A 17641-nucleotide genomic window follows, 5' to 3' on the forward strand; every position below is an offset into this window, starting at 1 on the left:
GCATATTTGAAAGTTGTTACGAAAGGGGACCTCAGAAGTCCTCATCACAAGAAGAAAATAATTTGTTATAACTATGTAACATAAGGAATGTTAACATTGTGGTGATCATTTTGCAATGTGTACAAACATCTAATCATTATGTTGTATACTCGAAACTAATGTTATTTGTCAATTACACCTCAATTAAAAAAATGTTAAGGTTATGAAATATAGAAGAGATAGAAAGAAAAAGGAACCAACTGAAAATCTTGGAATGAACGAATATAACTGGCAGGTTTGACACAGCTTAAGAGAGATTTAATGAGCTGTAAGATAAAACTGGAAATCTCCCAGACTGCAGTACAGATATCTAAAAAAAGAGAGGGAAAAACCAAAAGGAAAATTAAGGAGACACAGGTGATGTAAGGGAAAGCAAAGACCTTAAACTAAAAGAAGTTTCAGAAGGAGAGAAAAACTGGAGGAGAAAATATTTAGTGCTGCAAATATCAGATTAAGGCGGAAAAACAATATGTGCATCTCACATGTATGGGAAAAAACATTCAAAGAAGCCCAGTGCCTGTTTATAATGGAAAAATTTAGCAGATTTAGACTATAAGGGATTTTTCCTTCCAGCAAAACCCTATATAGCAACAACACACGAAGTGGTGAGACTTTAAAAACGTTCTTATGAAAAGCCAGAAACACAATATGGATGCCACTAAACATTCCTACTACCTACTACTGTATCAGAGGTTCTACATCGTGGAAAACAGATATCTGGATGTGAGATTTCAGAGATGATGCATTTCCTGTAGCGATCCAGGGTACGGCTAAGGGAGCAGACAGCTGAAGTGACGGAGGTGAAGGTCACTGAACTGAGAGCGTGGAGGAACTGAAGAGCTAAAGCGCCAGGGAGCCCCCAGATGATGTCAGGGCGTTGGGCCTGGGGGAGGCTCTAAGTGATTCAGGTGACGTGGAGGTTGGTGGATGACAGTGCAAAAGAGTAGGGTTTGTCACAGGGTAGGAAATGATGGTCTCCAAGCAGCATCTTGCGTCTTGAGCTGTGTTTGCTCAAAAGACCACGTGAGCAGAGCTCTTAGGAAAGAGCCCAATGCCACTTAAAGCAAGAAGGCAGATGCAATGTTTTACTTGCCGGTTAAGGATGCGGCAAAGTTCATTTATGGTGGGGGAAAAATGATCAGAGATGTCCTCTGACAGTCTGAAGGAGGGGAAAGTGAAGGTGGGTCCGAACAAAGGAAGATCAAAGTGGAATGGGGATGAGGCAACCGGAGAGAACAGAGGGGCTTGTGGTTTTAACCGGATAATAGGGCCGTGAGCCTGGTGGGATTAGGCGGGACCACGTGGTGTCAAAGACAAAGCCCCCTCCATCAGCATGTTGCAGCTTCGCCAACAGGAGAATCCATTATATGGGTTTAGAAATGGAACACAAGGCCTCTTTGAGGCTACAATAGGAAGAAATGGAAAAAAAATACACTGACCTCCAGATTAGATCCACTAAGCATTAATGACAGATTTTTTAAAAAACATTTTGAGAGAGAGAGAGAGAGGCATGTGTACATGGGAGAGGGAGAGAGAGAATCCCAAGCAGGCTCCTGGAGCTCGACTCAGGGCTCTAACTCGTGACTGTGAGATCATGACTTGAGCTGAAATCAAGAGCCAGACGCTTAACCTACTGAGTCACCCAGGCGCCCCAGCAGATTTCTCATTTAACGGTGCCCTTGTACCATACTGTAGTTCACACTTAACACACATTCAACACAGGCATGCCCACATTTACCACCATTAGAAATCGAGAGGAATTAGGATATGTCATTAAAGAATGTTTCTGGAACAAATACCAAAGTCTTACAGATAATGCCTGTTTAGTAGAGGGCTACAGACTTGCAATCTGGAAATAGTAGTCAATGGGTTAATTTTATACAGAAGCTGCTTGAGATATTTTTATTTCACAATTTCGACGAAGTTGTTTTATACTTTGTATAATTAACCTCAAGAGAAATACATTTTGGAGACCAGCCTCTCTGTTGACCACTTAGCTGCCCCCCAACAAGCAACTGTCTCCATTACATCTGCCTTATCATTTCCTCTGATGCACAGCATGGCACACGCAAGTCTTAGGAAGCATCCCTTTAAGTAAGGAACAGATATCAAAATAAGTAAGGATTGGCATCTGTTAGCCTATGAATCTGGACTGATAATTACGTAAGACAAACATGATGTATTCAAGAAAATAGTACCCATTCATCTGCTTTTTTTCAAAATGGAAAAGCACTACATTTAATTTGTGGTTCTCTGCATTTTAAATAGGCAACTCAATGAAGCAATAAATGTGTTCATAATGAATAGATTTTTCTACATAGGAAACTCTTAATGGCAGTAGCGTAACTGAAGATTTAACCTGGTGAACATGAAAGTAAACAACAGAAACACGTAAGGATAATTTGAATTGGCCACAAAATAACATTTCAGCAAAAGAAAAAAAAAATCACCATTGTTGAGAGTAATTTTTAGGTTGTGATATAAAAATGCATCACTGTGTAAAAAGATAAGACTGCTGCAATTAAATTACCGGTATCTAAAATAAGATACAGCCCTCTATGCATCCTGCCTCCCTCCTCATAACTGCTGAGCTTGGTCACTCTGGTGAGCCCCCCTGGCCTTCCTATCTCTTCATCTTCTTCCTCACGCTGCTGCATTTTTTTCTTCTTTCTTTTGGTCCTTTCTCTAAACTCCCACTGTTCTCCTACTCCCAAACCTTTTCACTGAGCATCGTGGAACCTCCACTTCTAATTAAACTAATCTATGCTAATGCCCCCCCTACATCATGCCTTGATTGGAACTTGGTTCCCTGTTGGAGACATGGTTTCCTTCCACCTGCTCTCCAAGTCTCCTCCCCTCCTGACTCTTCTGGAGCCTCGCTCTCCTGATTCCCCCTTCTCTCTTGTGTCGTTAATCTTCCCTCGTGAATGGGCTCCTCTCCACAGAATCATAATAATCTCAAATCAATCCCTCTCCGTTTTCCCACCTCCCACACCCTCTGCGATCTTTTCCCCTCTCTCTTCCACCAACCCTCTCCCCTCTCTTCAAGCTGTTGGAGCCTACACTCCACAGACATTGTTCTGGGTACGGTCAATGATTCAATAACTTCCTTGTTGCTAAATCGAAAAGATACTCTTAATGCTCATATTACTGACCTCCTGACAGCACTGGTCACCCCTGATGCTTCCTCCCTTCTTGAAACTCTTCCCCCTCGGTCTCAATGACCCCATCTGTCTCTGGATTCCCCTAATTCTTTGGGTGCCTTTTATCCCCGGTTGGTGTGCCCTATGGTTCTCTCTTAGGCAGTCTTCCCTTCTTGCTTAAATCCTCTCTCTGAGAGATCTCACTCAGCCCCTGGCTTCAGTTGCTGTTCATATGCTGATGTCCCTCAAAATCTATGTCTCAAGTCCAGATTCACCTCCCCGCCAACTTCAGAACTGCAGATCCAAATGCTGAGTGGGCATCGACTCTTGGACAGCCTGAAGGTGGCCCAAATGGACTCCATCTTTCTCCTTTTTAAATTAAAACAATTTTTGTTTTTGTTTTTGAGAGAGAGAGAGAGAGACAAAGAGAGAGAGAGAATGAAGAATGAGTGGGGGAGAAGCAGAGAGAGAGGAGGAGGGAGAATCCCAAGCAGTCTCCATGCCCAGAGCAGAGGTCAACGTGTGGCTCAATCCCACGACCCTGGGATCATGACCTGAACCAAAATCAGGGGTCAGATGCTTAACTGACTGAGCCACCCAGGTGCATCTTCTCCTTTTTAAAGCTGTACTTTTTATGTTCCCTCTGTCAGTGAACATTGTCATTACTCCCAAGTGCTAAACCTGAACTCTAGATTTGATCTTGATGTCTACCCCACTCTTCTCTAATCACAACCCAACTATTTACCTAGATCTGTAAACTTCTCCATGCAAAATATCTCTTACATCCATCCACATTTCCCCAACACCTCAGCCATACCATAGCCCAGACTCCATCAGCTCTCTTTCATGGCCACAGTGACCCCCAACCAGTCCCCCTACCTCTAGATATCCATTCTCTATAGTCAGGGAGATCTGTCTAAAACACAATCTGATGTCACTCTCCTTTCTTAAAAACAGTCCAAGATTCTCCATTTCCCCTAGAAGGAGGCCCTAACAAAGCCCCTTGTAATCTGGCTGCCGTCCTCTAGCCTGGCTTCATAGCTTGCCTCTACTCTGTGCTCCAATTACACTCGACTTCCTTTATTTCTGCAATGAAGCCATGATCTCTTGCATGGGGATCTGTACATGCTTTCCCATATATCCAAAGCAATCAACCTCTCTTCTTTGCCTGGCTAACTCTTATTCAACCTACAAGAATCAGTAGAGGGCGCCTGGGTGGCTGAGTTGGTTGAGCATCTGACTCTTGATTTGTGGCTCATGATGCCAGGGTTCTGGGATCAAGCCCTGCATCAGGCTCTGCGCTGAGCGTGGAGGCTGATTGAGATTCTCTCTCTCTGCCTCTGCCCTTCTCTCCCACTTGTGTGTTCTCTCTCTAAAGTATACATGTTAAAAAAAAAAAAAAAAGAAACAGCAGAGACATTACTTCCTGCGGAGTCGTCCTTACACAGGGCCAAGTGCCCCAGCAATGTGCTCCCGTGTCACCTGGTGCTTCTCCCATCACTGCACTTCCCACACTCCATGGGAACTACTGTTTAGCTGTAGGTGGCCATTAGTCCTGCGGGCAAGTTCCACGTCTGTCCAGTACACCACACTGTCCCTGCGTGAGCCCAGGCCCAGGTATGGTAGGTACTCAATATACACTAGATCTGTGGTTCTCAACACTTTGTGGCTTCAGGATTCCCTTACACTCTTAAAACTCGAGAGCCCTGAAGAGTTTCCGTTTTTATAGGCTTTACCAATATTTATCATACTAGAAATGATAGCTGAGAAAATTTCAAAATATTACTTCATTAAAAATGACAATAATTTCACTGCATTTTTAACCAAAATAACATGTTTTTAAATGAAAACTAGGTAAATTTTCCAAAACAAAACAGCGAGAAGAGATTTTATATTCGTGCAAGTCTTTTCGATACATCGCTTAACAAATTACAGTTAGGTTCTCGTATCTGCTTCTGAATTCCCTTTGTGGTGGTATGATTGTAGTATGTAAGGAAAAATACAGTTTACACGGACATGTAGCTGAAAGGGTAGGAGTATTTTAATAGTCTTTTCAGATAATTGCAGATATTCTTTTCTGATGCTAGACTGTAACTCAATATGTGGTAGTTTCTTAAAGGCTGGCTGCAATGTAGAATATGAAACCATATCAATTAACTTTTCATACTTTGTTACATTAAAATCCAGTGGTATATCTTGTACTTTCAATAGATCCTTTACCCAAGCACGATTTTGTAATATCATGCATTGGTTATCTGAGAAATATTAATTCACTGAGTTACACAGATCTTCTAAATGTTAACACCTTTCATTATACAATATAAAAAAAATCACATTTGTTAATATCACCATTGAATTCACCAGAAAAGTCTTTACGTATTGAGAAACTGTCAAGCTCACAGTGGTGGATACAAGTTTCCCAAATTCTAATTTTCACTTGAAAGCTTGAATTTTATCATTGGCAACAAACACTGTCAGTTGTTTTTCTTGAAATGACAGGCTCACATCGTTCATTTTTGAGAAAATGCTGACCAAATACTCAAGTCTGAGTAACGATAGCTTGTCAGTCATTCTTTCAAATAAAAATAGTGTTTCATTAAAACAGTAGCCGGTTCAGATCTCAACTTAAAGAGCTTTTCCTGGAGACAACCATTATGCTTCGGCATGTAACCCAAATGCTGTACAAATACTTCCTAGCATATTAAAAAGATGTGTGCTCGAGGACTGAGATTTAATAAAATAATTTTTTTTAACGTTTATTTTTGAAAGAGAGAGAGAGTGCGGGCAGAGAGAGAGGAAGACACAGAATCCGAAGCAGGTTCCAGTCTCTGAGCTGTCAGCACAGAGCCCGATGTGGGGCTCAAACCCACAAGCCATGAGATCATGACCTGAGCTGAAGTTGGAGGTTTAACCAACTGAACCACCCAGGAGCCCCTAGTAAAATAATTCTTATTGCTTCACCAAGGATATTCTTTTTTTTTTTTTTTTTAGTGTTTATTTATTTTTGAGAGAGAGAGAGAGAGACATGGAGAGAGAGTGAGCATGAACGGGGGGGAGGGGAGCAGAGAGAGAGGGAGACACAGAATCCAAAGCAGGCTCCAGGCTTCAAGCTGTCAGCACAGAGCCTGACACGGGGCCTGAACCTGTGAACCCCGAGATCATGACCTGAGCTGAAGTCAGACACTCACTCAATCGACCGAGCCACCCAGGCGTCCCTCACTAAGGATATTCTTAAGTGAAACTGGCAATCCCCCCCCCCCCCCCCCCACCGAGGGGCAAGGTGATGCAGAACGAAATGATTATGAGCACAGTTCGGTGCTACTGCCTTGATTCATACTCCAGACTGGTAGAACAGTTCCTGTGGGTTCATCTACCACAGCTTTTGCAGCACGGATGCAAATGTCAGCAGTGTGAACCAAGGTAAACAGTGCCTGAGCATCAGGAAAGTCGTTTTGACCTCACACACCCCGTCGGGCATGGATCATCTGTAGAGGGCCTCTGGGCCAGATGAATGACACAAGGAAGGAGATACAAGCCAGCTTGGGTGCCTGCGACAACACTGCCCGGGGCCCTGGCTCTCCCCACCGGACCTCCATCTTGAGCTCCTTCCGCAGAGCTCATTCTCCTGCTCTTTACTCTCGGGCTTTTTGATTGCTTCCTTCCACCCAACCCTTGGTTTTGCCTCGACCCTGGGGTGCTGACACCTGTGCCTTAATAAAGTCCTGGCTGCAACTCAATTTTCTGGCTGCATTTTTGTTATTATTTCTCGGACCCGGCTTTGGATATCAGCCCTCTGGCCCCAGGCCCCACGATAAGGAGTAAGGCAAATCCTCCTCGGCATTTTTTCTGGACGATTCTGGGATGGACTGTGTAGGTTTACTTCTCACTAGCTCTGTCTCACATTGTGCACTCTAGAGGAGGCAGGATTAGAGGGATTAGGGATTTGGTACAAAAGGATAATGTTTAGGAAGATACCTAACTTTGGAGGTAAAACAAAACTGTCTTGCTGGTTGTCTTCTTGAAAGATAAGATGAAATATTCTTTTACTCTTGCAGATACGGGTCAAAATAAAAAAAAATCAAGTGGTCAATGAACATATGCTAAAAGAAATGCTCAACATAGAACAGTTTTGAATTGTGTGCTCATCCATTTCTCTTCCATCACTACTTTATGATTATGCATCAGAAGTTCATCTAAGTATGAGACTTTGGTAAATGCATCTTTTAAATATGAAAGTTAGAGTTGGGCGTGTACAGGACAAGGTATTTTTTTTTTTTTTGCTGAAAACAGCTTTCAGCAAATAGCAAATTATTTAGAAGCAAATTAATATGATTTTCAAGGAGGTCTGTCCCATCGAACAAATCATTTTTTATCATTACAAAAGAAATGCTTTCTTCTCTTGGCATACCTCTTATATTACTTTTCTGAGCATTCTTGAACTAAGGCTTCCTTGTACTTTGAACAGCCAAGCTCTATCACAGTAATGTATCTGTGTGAAACAAACCTCCAATATTTCTAAGAGTCAGTGATAGAATGAAATGCCTTTCATGTCATTGCTCAGCTCTCTTCAAAATGAGCCCAGAGGCTTAACTTCAAGGGGCTTTGGGAAGATATCTCTCTCTGCCCCTGTCAGTGAGGGGCACTGTTGTAGGAAAGCAGAGATTTATGGGGTGATGGTTGCTCAAAGGCATGTGAGGTGTATTCCATGGAGAAGCAGGCTGAAGATGGAGAGATAGAGGCCAGTCAGGAGCCGTAGTCCCAATGGTGTGTCTATGGGACAAGGACAAGGGATCTCAAGGGTGGCTAGTTTCCCATTCCTTCATAAACAGGAATATACTGATGTCCTACATGAGGCTGACCTGGGTCTCCGAGACATTGAGAGGCAGTTTTGCATAGTGAGGGTCTTGAGTTTTAGAGGCAGACCACCTGGGTTTGAATATTGGCTCCATCATTTATAGGCTGAGTGACCCTGGACAAAGGAGTTTTCTAATCTGTGTTCATCTCGGAGAGTTGTTCTAAGGCTGTAAAGATACCATCTACATAAGGTGCTTAGCATAGTAGCTGGCATGTAGCAGGTGCTTAACAAATGACAGCTATTATTATTCACGTTATTCTTCTGAAAGCATAAGCTGTGCATCTCCTAGAAGGAGAAGAAACAGATCTAGGACTTTTATATTCTTTTGCTACCAATCCCAGGGAGAGGATCCTGAGGAAAAGAAGATTCTATCAGATCTCTCGGGCACCAATTAAAGAACACAGCACTCTCCATCAGGAGGATTTACACCCTCACTGGGAGGCACATCTCTAGGCATAAACATCTGGATTCCTAACAAAGAATTATGAGAAGATACAGTCTTGTTGGGTGAAGAGTCGGGAGGATACCAGCCAGTGTCAGGTCTCAGTCAGAACTCTAGGCCTAGAGTCCCTTGATCTCCCCAATTTTGGTAAACTTCATCTGTACTCTGCTTCAAAGACTGACCTTCCACGCTAGACCAGGGGCCTTGTCAATGACACAGAACTTCTCTACGTATGAATTATCCAGTGTGAAGATCCAATCCACTGTATACAGCTCCCCACTCCTACAGCTCTATTGCTCTTTGATTCTCAAGTTCTTTCAGCATCTTTTGAGACTCCTAGGACCCTGACCATTCAACATTCTCTTAGTCTTCAAGTACCTGTCTGGTTTTACTTTTTCTCTAGTTGGCCTAGAGTCTATGATGCCATGCCTTTAGTTATATGGACCATTATCCTCAACGCTCCACCTGCTCCTTCTTCTAGCCCACCCAACCTACAAAGCCCAAACCCAGTACTGATCCAGTCATAGTTCCTCAAACAGGTTTTGGATCCCATTCCACCCGCCTCTTAAGGGACTTGGCTCCTTCGGTCATATTCCTCTGCCTCCACTTCTACGTATTATTTCTTCCTAACACATCTATGTTATGAAATATCTCTCCAGATTCCAAATTCTTCTCTAGCATCTTCGTCTTCAAAAATAGTTTTACACCAGTTCCCTCCATTTCCTCCTCATCAATTCACTCCTTAACCCAAAAAGCAAGCTGGCCTCTGTTTCCATGATCTTATCCAAACTGCTTTTCTTGAGGTTGGTCATATCACCAAATCCAAGGAATCCTCTTTAATTGGCATGTCCAACTGCTGACACTGCTTCCTCTTCTAAAGGGTATTTCCCTTTTACATATCCAGGCTGCATCGCATTCTTCTCACTCTAGAGACCCTTGCAGTGTGACCGCATTCAAAGCTAAGACTTCCACAACTCATAGGATTCAGAAACTGATACCGTGGACCTTAGACGTCTCTGCTGACTGGAGACCCCATATGCACACTGGTTAAGAAGGCAGACTCTGAACTCAGATAAACCTGCATTCCAATTCCTGTCTCTGCACTGACCAGCCATCCAGCCATGAGAAAGTTACTTCACTTAAACCTCAGGCTCCTCAACTACAGAATGGGGTAATTATGTCTCTGGTAGCCACCTCTAGAGTTCTCTTGGGGATTAAATGAAACAATGCATGGAGAAGCATATAATCAACACTCCATAACGTTAGCGATTGTTGTTATTACAGGATTCTCTACCCAAAACTCCCGAAGGAACTCAAACTTCAACTCAAATTACAAAATCAACTTAATGCCCTCATGCTCCTCCTTCATTACAGTAATCATCATAATAGCTTCTGTCTCTCAAGGATACATTTTGACAACTGATCTGTAAGTTAAATGTTAGTGACCCTATTTCATATATATATACACACACACACACACACACACACACACACACACACACACACACAAAAAAAAAACAACTGAGGTTTAGAGAAGTTAATTACTCTGCTGGAAGTGACAGGAAGACGACAGTTACGATTCAAACCCTGGCCCTTCTGACTCCAAAGTTAATGCTTCCTCGCTCTGGTAAACCACATCAGTGCTCGAGTCCCAAGCCAAAACCCAAGACCTTTATTTTGGACTTCTTCCCGTCTCTCTCAGCTATGTCGTGTGCTGGGGAACTGGTGTTCATGGGAGAAAATTCCCTGATTTGTAACACTTGCTGATTTCCAGCTCCCAAGGCGATGTCACTGAATGTGAGCTGAGCGAAGATGGGCAGAACTGGCATGGGAGCCCGCATGGGCCAGCTCTGGCACACCGTTGCTTCCAGTGAGGCCCTGAATCCTGTTCATTTGGATCAAGATAGTTTGACTGAAAGCAATTTGCCAGAAACAACTTACTCAAAATGACGTTGGTGAGAACAACGTGTTAAAACGATGTGACTAGGAAAGAATACCATTCAGCGATCAGCTACACATGTTTTCTCTGTTCTACTCTCTTCCTGAGTGACTTACTTCTGGCCAATTATTGTCCAGGATGTCCAAGCAGAGGCTGTTGGTGGTAAGGTCACAGCCTCTGCAGCCTCCAGGCCTCTCGGTCTTCCCTGTCTGGGCTCCAGGTACACAGGAAACTTCCCATTCCTCGGGGGCCAACACCTCCTCGCCTCCCGGTCTCCGCTCAGGCCTGGAATGTCCTTCTGTCCACCCCATCATCTCTGCCTGGCTGACTCCTCTTCCTCATCTTTCGGAGTAGGGAACCGCCACGGGGGATACTCAACAAACTAAATGTCAAACAGCGAGAATTAAGGTGGAATTTTGTACGTGTCCAACGACTGGCAGACTGCTTCAACACGTTTTGCTAGTTTTTCACAACATATGGTATGACCCTATTTCAATAGCAAAGAGTGCACACGGATATAGAAAAGGATCGGAGAACTTAGTCTCCAGGGGTTTTAGCAGTGATTTTCTAAATAACAGGTGTGATTATGTGAGGGTTTTTCCCCCCCTTTGGTCTATAGTTTCTATAGTAAGCATGCATTGCTTCTATAATAAAAAAAAAGCCTATTTCTGTAAGATATTTTTATTGTTAATGTCTTTGTATTTCAATTGTTCACTACTGTAAACAATTCTGGACTGGCTGCCCATTCATTGGATAGAAAAAGAGCTTGGAAAATAATGAAAAATGGGTAATTTTTAAGACCACAGAAATCATCACATGGTGTACAAAAAACCACCAGAATGGAAGAAACCAGACTCCAGAGAGGTTCACTTTCAACGGCAGTGTGATTTCAGCAAGATTATTGGGTTGACTAAATTATATTTGGCCAAATTCTATGCTATTGTTAACTCTTCCTCCTTGAAATCTTTTATGATTCTTCAGATTTTTGTCTTTTTCATTTCCTTTGTTACCAGGTTAAAGAAACAACCAGATTCCTTATGGTACACAGACGTGTTGTGATCAGAGCTTTACCTAGTTCTTGGCATCCCTCTTGCTGCACTTTCCCCTTCACCCCCTTCTCCCCAGTCACCCACTGGCCAGCCTTGAGCTCCTTGCTCCAGTAACGCACACTCTATGTCCCTGAACACGTCATGTGGTTTCAGTTCTCTGTACCTCTGTACGAGCTGCATTCCCTGAGATGCCTTTAAAACACACACATGCATGCGCACCCAGTAATACAAAGCAGTTACTCACACTGCAAAGTATTCCTGTTAATCCTATCTGCCTTATGGATATGACTGCGTCTTCTTCACTCGGGCGTTTGGAGTGTCTCCGGACCTCCCGCACCCAAAGTATGGTTTGCACACCCGCAGTGTCAATATTCTTTGCAAGCTTGTGACATATGCAAATTTTTCAGGCCCCACCACACTATCTACTGAGGCAGAAACTACGAAGATGGGCCCCAGGAAGGATGTTTAAAAAGCCCTCCAGGTGTCTCTTAAGCACCTAAGGTTTGAGAAGCACTGCTCCAGGGAATCGGTAATGTTGGCTGAATGAACCGATGGTGAAGAACCTGGAACGCTCCTTTACGTTTTTTTAAGACCTACATTCATTCCAAGCTTTTGCTTTTGTTGATGTCAGTCCACACACATTTGTATGTTCGTAAACAAAATGAGTAACCAACCTTTTCAAAATGTCCAGTGAAATTTTACTTAATTATTGGATCACTTTGGACAATAAACTTTCTCCTCCAAAATGAGACAGTTAACATAGGGCTTCATTTATTATTATTAGCTATCGCTTAGTAGCTAACTGTGCGTCACAGTTCTGAATTTTGGTTGGAGGAGCGGAACCCCAGGAAGTTACAGACACAGTGTCTTGCCTAGTACCCCGCAGCAGTTTAGTGGGAGGCCAGGCTCAGACTAAGCAGCTTCAGAATTTCCATTTACGCTGAGCCCATTGAGTCACTCACAATGCTGCTGTTCCTTCAGGTGGATCACAGTAATTAACTTGGTGGAGAGACCTTGGAAGGTTACAGTAAACACTTTATTTTGTGGTCAGGCAGTTAAATGTGTAAAGGTCCCTACCCTCTATCTGATCATTACTTAAAGGACATTCCTATCGGGCCAGAAGTGATTTGTTAGTGCTGTAATATAGGCAGCCTTTTCACATCTCCCTCTGTAGCTGCTGGAATCTTGGCTCTCACCCAAATGCCCCACTTGGGTTTTGTTCAGGAAAGATTTTCTCCAGCTGCTTTATTTGTTCCACGATTACATGTATGAGCTTCCAGAATGTAGAAGATCACAAGTCAAATGAAAGGCTTCAGTTCCCAATTCACCTAAAGAGATAAAATTCGAAACCAAGGAAACAACAAAACATGGCTAAATGAAGGGCTAAGTATAAATGAGACTGAACAGTATTCCTACTAAAATGTCAGCACACGCCAAAGCACGGAAGGAAAATAGACACTGTGGGGGTAATCAGAGTATCCTTGTGCTCCACTTATGGTCACACTTGCAAAGGGATTCATATTTCTTCTTTACCATTTACAATTCGAGGCAAAGCAAGCTGACAAAAACAAAAGAGCTTCGTATTTAAAAATAAACAAAAACTTGCACGGCCGTGTTCATAGCAGCGTATGTCACAAAGAGCTAAAAAGGTGGAGGCGGCCCCACTGTCCCTGGACAGATGGATAAACAAGTGTGCTGTCCACATACGATGGAATATTATCCAGCCTTTAAAAGGAAGGAAATGCTGGGGTGCCTGGGGGGCTCAGGAGGTTAGGTGTCTGATGCTTGATTTCAGCTCATGTCATGATCCTGAGATGGAGCCCTGTGTCGGGCTCTGTGGCAGAGCCTGCTTGGGATTCTCTCTCCGTCCCTCTCCCTCCCTCCACCCCTCCCGTTAGCATTCTTTCTCAAAATCAATAGTTTTTAAAAATGGTTAAGATCGTTAAAAAATAAACAAGAACAACTACATAAACTGTCCTAAGGATTGAAAGAGTACATTCAGATATGACATTTGGGCATCCTGGAGATTGGCCATCATTCACACTGAGAGCCTGGGGATCAAGATGAAGAGACGCAGGTCTGAGGGGAAAGGGCGGCTGGTTACTTGTGACAGATGGAAGAGTAAGTGAAGACTATGCAGATAAAGACCTATGGGTCATAGGGCAGGAAAGGAAGATGACTATTAGCATAAAAATAGAGGCTGACCCCCCACAAAAATCATCAAAGGCCAACGACATCTGGAAACCTAAAAAGCAAAAATTTGAGGGCTCACGAATCTCACAATATATACTGGAAAGTATTTCAAAGTCCACAGAGTCCAAACATCAGTTCAGCTTCAAACACATCACACACACTTGTCAGTGTCGTTAAGCCACACGGTCTCTCTACATCACAAACAGGACAGCTGATGAATGTAAAGAACATCAAACACGGTGAGACCTTCAGAATGTTGCCCCTAATCAGTGAAGATGCTCTTATCTGAAGCAATCTGGACCAAGAGCCAATCGGCTAATTTTTTAAAAGTCTGTTGAAAGGGAGGAAACACATAAAAAACGGTACACAAGGCTGTGGATGCTGCAGGTGTTGCCATCAGATCCCCCAGCTGCTGGAACTGTTACCTGCTGAGAGTTCAACTGAGAAATTCAAGGGGCTCACCCCCAGCCAGAGGAAGTTGCCTCACTAAGGCTGATGGCCCCCTTTTCCCAGGGGCAGCCCACACCCATTGCCTAGTCAGTGCAGGAGGACAAGCACCGATCTCTCTGCTACATCTCTGTGCCTTAGTTTCCTGTATTTAAAATAAAGAATAATATTTGCCTCACGGATTATGGAGATTGAGGGATACGGTGCAAGTTGCACAGTACCGATCACATAATAGATGCTCAATCAATGCTGGCAATATCTATTTTTATGCAGTAGAAGAAGCTGTCTTATCCAGTTCACCAGCTTAAAAGAAGCTTCCAGTCCCCTATGCAAAGCAGTCCTGCAGTTGCCCAGCACTGGGTGGTGAGCCCAGCATTCCCTACGGCATTGGTGCAATTCACTATCTGTTAACCCTGCCTCCCCGGCTCCCGTACAGGCCTGGGTCCAGGAGCACCTTCAACAAACCTCCTGCACACTTGTCTCTATCTCAGGGTCTGTTTCCCAGGGCCCAATCTACACACATCCATAACTGAAGTGTTTAATTTTAAATTTGAAATATAAGCCTGCATTTGTTCCCTGAAGCTGTGGTTTATGTCAAAGCCTGCAATCTTTGAGACCAGGTCCATGGATCAGCATGCCTTCTCCTCTTTCTTATATAAACTACACTGGAAATGAATTACCTATGATTTCCTACTTTGGTTTCCTGAAAGTATGCAAACTGAAAGACCACTAGAAGGCAATCTAGATGTGGAATCCCTCTAAATATTTTTTTACCCACCCTCCCGCCCTGCAATCTAACAGTTATCTCACCCACAGCTAATGTGACAGCTTTTTCTAAAAATTTAAAAACTAATAAAATACACATTACATAATATTTACCTTCTTAACCATTTCTTTTTTTTTAATTTTTAAAAAAATGTTTATTTTTGAGAGGGAGACAGAGCGTGAACAGGGGAGGGGCAGAGAGAGAGGGAGACACAGAATCCAAAGCAGGCTCCAGGCTCTGAGCTGTCAGCAGAGAGCCTGACTCGGAGCTCGAAGTCATGAACCGCGAGATCACGACTTGAGCCAAAGTCGCATGCTTAACCGACTGAGCCACCTAGGCACCCCTGGCATAGGTAGGTTTGAGAACAAGCAACACAAACAGGTTTGGGAACAAATACACCTCAGTTTGAGTAGAAGTACAGGAGTGTACTAGAGACGAGCCTCCCAATGACAAGCAGTCAACATGTTATGGGCATCTGCAGGACTACTTTGCATAGGGGACTGGAAGCTTCTTTTAAGCTGGTGAACTGGATAAGACAGCTTCTTCTACTGTATAAAAATAGATATTGCCAGCATTGATTGAGCACCTATTATGTGATCGGTACTGTTCAACTTGCACCGTATGCCTCATTCTCCATAATCCGTGAGGCAAATATTATTCTTTATTTTATATGCAGGAAACTAAGGCACAGAGAAGTACTCAAGCAATTTATCCAAAGTCAAACCACTAAGAAGTAGCAGGACTGACATTTTCAAGTTGGTGTGAACCAAAGCCTGTCCCCACTCCACCGGCCACACTGGCTCTCCAAATGAATATTAAATAAAAGGGGCAAAAGGTTAGAAATGTAAGAAGTGATCCTTCGTTTTCTACTGGCATTGTACAAAATGACAAAAATATGTCACGTTTATTTTTTTTAAGAGTATAATTAAACAAGGAATGCACTTAAAGGATCCTCATAACACAGGAGCGAAGGCAGTGCAATCTGCAATTGTTATTTGTTTACATAGGAATAATTTCGGTTAATGAAAGACGGAAGTGTTAGGCAGCATTTGCAAGGAAAGAACTGAAGTCAGACGTTTTAATTGTGCTCTCAGATGAATACCTACACAAAATAAGGTGGAAATTTTATAGAGCATAATAAAAGCTAAGCGTGTTACATCTCAAGATAACTCTTTGAATTAAAAAAGAAAACAAAAAACAAAACAGAAAGCCAGCACATCTAAAATAATTCAGAGTCAGCTAGCAAGTGACTAATCAAAGATGTCTCATTACAACCAACTGCACCAACACCCACATAGAAAACCCAAGCTACAGTTTTTTCTTTAGAAGTATTTTCCCAAGAAAATAAAGCATGAATTTGTGGTTGTCTTTTAAAAAGAAAAATGAGTGACATTTCAACACAGATACAGACAACATTGTAAGCCAACATCCCCCCGCCCCACCCACCCACCCAAAAGGAGGAATATAAGACTGCCAGATCATAATGAGTAGAAGCAAGCTCTGTGTAAGAACCTATGGGAGGCTGGCAGAGAGAAGGGCCCTCGTCTTCCAGGGCCATGTGGCAACTCCCTTTTACAACCTCAAGCAGGAGGTCACTCATTGCTCTCCAAGACGTCCAGGACACTGACATATGTGTGGCAGCAGAGGAGACTGCCAATAGCACAGTACAGCCCAGAAAGGCTACCTGTGCCATTCGGCTCTTTTCTGTACCAACAATCCATGAAATGGGACATCAACAGACACACATCTAAGACCCAGGCGCGCTCCCAGATATCCGGGGGCAACTTCTTTTTAATGGAGCCATCTGACCTCCACGCCCATTTCTAGATGGATGAACACCTTCCTTGGACATCAATCCCAAATTGATGCAATCATCAGTCCCACACTTGCTCTCCCCTAGTGTCTGTCTCTGTCACACTGAATGGAGCCACCATTCACTCAGACGACCAGCACAGAGCCTGGGAGCCCCTAGTTCCCTCCACTGCACATCCTATCACTACGGTCCTCTGGATTTGGATGCAAAACCCCATTTCATGCACCTGCTGTTTCTCCATTCCCGTAGTTTGGGGCCTGAACTCTTGCAAGAAGACCTCTTCTTAGTACTGATCAGATTGGCCAAGGGCTCTGACACATAATCTCCTTATTTACTGGGTTCCCACTTTTACCTAGATACCATGGTCGATTCCTTCATCACCCAGGGTAGACTCTCTGGGAAAAAAATAGGAAAAGCGATGGGATTTCCCTTAGCACTTACAGAGGAATTTTTAGCATCCCACTGAGAGGCAGAAAAACATCAGGTAACACCAAAAATTCGCTTTTAGCCCAAACACAATAGGCCAGCTGATTCTCAAGATCCTTTTAGCCGATCGAAAAACTATCTCCTGGCAGTCTCTCTTAAACCACGGTGACTCATTCTGGGTCAACACAGAAATACCTCCTACATAATTTCTCCCAGGTGAGATCTGTAAGGATGCTCCTGGGGCCTCCCGGCACAGTTGCCTCATGGAATCTTCCCAAGAGCATCTGTGCCGAAGCATAGACTGCAGCCCCGAATCTGAATCCCAAACTCTGCCACTTGGTAAGTGTGGGCCTTCGGTCAAATTGCACATTTTTCTCAGAAAAAAAACGAAGATAATGGTACTCACTGATAAATATGGCTTGTTAAGTTTAACGACAATAAACATCGGCTGAGGGCCCTGCCTCCAGCACCTGGGACCGAAGGTGAACGTTCCAGCTCTACCCTAGAGTTTCAGTCTAGTGGGGCAGAG

The 17641-nt window shown here is 43.4% G+C and overlaps 1 protein-coding gene across 2 annotated transcripts in view; it reads right to left on the bottom strand.

Moving 5' to 3' along the window:
- Positions 1–17641, bottom strand: part of EFCAB11 (EF-hand calcium binding domain 11) — a 157092-nt gene that overhangs the window by 44991 nt on the left and 94460 nt on the right. The window contains exon 6 of one of the 2 annotated variants that reach the window (XM_015074232.3): positions 11540–12795. The exons of the other annotated variant lie outside the window; for it this stretch is intronic. Within the exon in view, the coding sequence (XP_014929718.2) occupies positions 12792–12795 (4 nt within the window). The 3' untranslated portion in view covers positions 11540–12791. Of the gene's footprint in view, positions 1–11539; positions 12796–17641 lie in introns of those variants that run through there. 2 annotated transcript variants of the gene reach the window in all.

The sequence above is a fragment of the Acinonyx jubatus genome, chromosome B3 (assembly GCF_027475565.1).
Source record: "Acinonyx jubatus isolate Ajub_Pintada_27869175 chromosome B3, VMU_Ajub_asm_v1.0, whole genome shotgun sequence".
Taxonomy (NCBI): domain Eukaryota; kingdom Metazoa; phylum Chordata; class Mammalia; order Carnivora; family Felidae; genus Acinonyx; species Acinonyx jubatus.